The 2,459-nt window shown below is 64.9% G+C and overlaps 1 protein-coding gene across 1 annotated transcript in view; it reads left to right on the top strand.

Moving 5' to 3' along the window:
- Positions 1–2,459, top strand: part of LOC109291281 (low-density lipoprotein receptor-related protein 1-like) — a gene marked incomplete at both ends in the record, with an annotated part of 44,342 nt that overhangs the window by 38,364 nt on the left and 3,519 nt on the right. The window contains 7 exons of the mRNA XM_019508214.1: positions 240–377; positions 579–713; positions 907–1,026; positions 1,275–1,546; positions 1,630–1,808; positions 1,895–2,001; positions 2,304–2,421. Coding sequence (XP_019363759.1) covers positions 240–377; positions 579–713; positions 907–1,026; positions 1,275–1,546; positions 1,630–1,808; positions 1,895–2,001; positions 2,304–2,421 — 1,069 coding nt within the window. The remainder of the gene's footprint in view (positions 1–239; positions 378–578; positions 714–906; positions 1,027–1,274; positions 1,547–1,629; positions 1,809–1,894; positions 2,002–2,303; positions 2,422–2,459) is intronic.

Below are 2,459 nucleotides of genomic sequence, written 5' to 3'. Positions count from 1 at the left end.
CCAACTGAGCTGGGAAGAGAATCCAGCGATCCTGGCTTCTGTGCCACCCTGCTCTAAGCCGTGAGACCCCAGGGCATGGAGCCCAGGTGTCCCGGCTCCTAGCCCCCTGGACCTATGGGGGTGCCCTGCCCTGCCGGCCAGGTCTATCAGGGCAGGGATGGCTGAGAGGGGGTGTCAGTGCCTTCGGGGCTGCCTCTTGCCCCCCTAATACCTCCCTCCCCCCGCACGACTCTCCGCAGAGTCTCCCAAGCCCCGGAATTGCAGCCAGGAGAAGAGCGAGTTCCTCTGCAATAACGGGCGCTGTGTGAGCGCCAATCTGCACTGCAACTTCTTTGATGACTGCAGCGACGGCTCTGACGAGGAGCACTGCTACCAGGGTGGGAAGGCATTGCTAGCAGGGGCAGGGCAGTGGGCAGTGGGTCAGGAGTGAGGGGCACCAGCTGGGCAGGGGGCTGTAGGTCGTGAGTGAGGGGCACCAGCAGGACAGGAGGCAGTGGGTCGGGAGTGAGGGGCACCGGCAGGGTAGGGGTCTGCAGATAGGCCCCTTCCTGCTAATGGGTGTCGCATGCCACCCGCAGACCCCAAGATGTACGACTGCCAGACCAACGTGAGCATGTGCAGGGATGAGGCCAAGTGCGTTCAGTCGCCGACGGCCACATACTGCGCCTGCCCCAGCGGCTTCCAGAAGGTGCCCACCAAGAACGCCTGCCAAGGTACCAGGGCAGGGGGTGGGCTGGGGCACCCCTGTGGGCCTCAGGCCTTCCAGGTCCAGGGCCAGGCGGTCCTTGCCCACGGCCTGGGCCAAGCCATGGGAACTCTTGGGCGGCAGACGGTCCCACCCCAGAGCCAGGTGCATCCGGTGCCGCCCATCATCCACTGCCCCCCACCTCCCCCTGCTCCACCCAGACATCAACGAGTGCCTGCAGTTCGGGACCTGCTCTCAGCTCTGCAACAACACCAAGGGCTCCTACGTCTGCAGCTGCTCCCGCAACTTTGTTAAGACCCACCACACCTGCAAGGCCGAAGGTACCAAGGGGGTGGGGGCCGGGCACCAGGGTGTGTAGGTCGGGAGTGAGGGGTCTTGTGTACAGGCCTTGGCATGCATGTGTGAGCCCAGGGGGGGCATGTCTGTGCACGGGGCAGGGCTCCAGCCTCCGATAACCCTTCTCTTTGGCATTCCTTGTCCCTCCCTGGGCAGAGACCCTGGGGGCTGCTGGGTCTGGGGGTGCCCCCCATCCTGGACAGAGGGAGCAACACCCCCCTGCCGCCCCCAGGCTCAGAGCACCAGATCCTGTACATCGCGGACGACAACAAGATCCGCAGCATGTTCCCCTTCAACCCCAACTCGGCTCACGAGCCGGCCTTCCAGGGCGATGAGGACGTGCGCATCGATGCCATGGACATCTACGTCAAGGGCAACAAGATCTACTGGACCAACTGGCACACAGGCCGTATCTCCTACCGTGAGCTGCCCGCCTCCTCCGCTGCCTCCACTGCTGCCAACCGCAACCGGCGCCAGCTGGACAGCACCGTTACCCACCTCAATGTGAGCCAGGGCCAGGGGCTGGGCGCTGGGCAAGGGGGGCCGGGCTGCAGGCCAGGGTGCTCACGTCTCTTGGCACCCGGCAGATCTCAGGGCTGAAGATGCCACGGGGCATCGCGGTGGACTGGGTGGCTGGGAACGTGTACTGGACAGACGCTGGGCGCGACGTCATCGAGGTGGCACAGATGAAGGGCGAGAACCACAAGACGCTCATCTCGGCCATGATCGACGAGCCGCACGCCATTGTCGTGGACCCACTGCGGGGGTGAGGTCGGGGGGCACTGGGGTCTGCAGGGACAGGGTATCCCACCCTGATCCCCCCATGGCTGACTGATCCCTTCCCCCCTGTAGGACCATGTACTGGTCGGACTGGGGCAACCACCCCAAAATCGAGACGGCTGCCATGGATGGGACCCTGAGGGAGACGCTGGTGCAGAACAATATCCAGTGGCCCACGGGTGATGCCAGCAGGACACCTGGGTTCTCTCCCTGCTTTGGGAGGAGGGTGGGGTCTATTGGCTTAGAGCAGAGGGATCGGGAGCCTGGACACCTGGGTCCCATCCCCAGCTCCGAGAGAGCAGCAGGGTCTAAGGTTTGGAGCGGAGGATGCCTGGGTCCCATTTTCAGCCGCCCTCTTGGACTCTGAGGGTGACCCGGGCTCCCTGCCTCAGTTTCCCCACTCATAGCAAGTTGGGGGGAGGGCATGGACAAGGGCCCAGGGGGCCTGTAATGGCACTCACGTTTGTGCCTGCCCCCCCAGGCCTGGCCGTGGACTACCACAACGAGCGGCTGTACTGGGCCGACGCCAAACTCTCTGTCATCGGCAGCATCCGCCTCAATGGCACTGACCCCGTGGTGGCTATCGACAACAAGAAGGGTGAGGGGCCGGGGCCGGGGCCGGGGCCGGGGCCTGGGG

This window comes from Gavialis gangeticus, unplaced genomic scaffold (genome assembly GCF_001723915.1).
Source record: "Gavialis gangeticus isolate Ggan-Ray unplaced genomic scaffold, GavGan_comp1, whole genome shotgun sequence".
Lineage (NCBI taxonomy): Eukaryota > Metazoa > Chordata > Crocodylia > Gavialidae > Gavialis > Gavialis gangeticus.
Note: the sequence above shows the minus strand (reverse complement) of the source record. Positions and strands in the feature narration are given on the sequence as shown.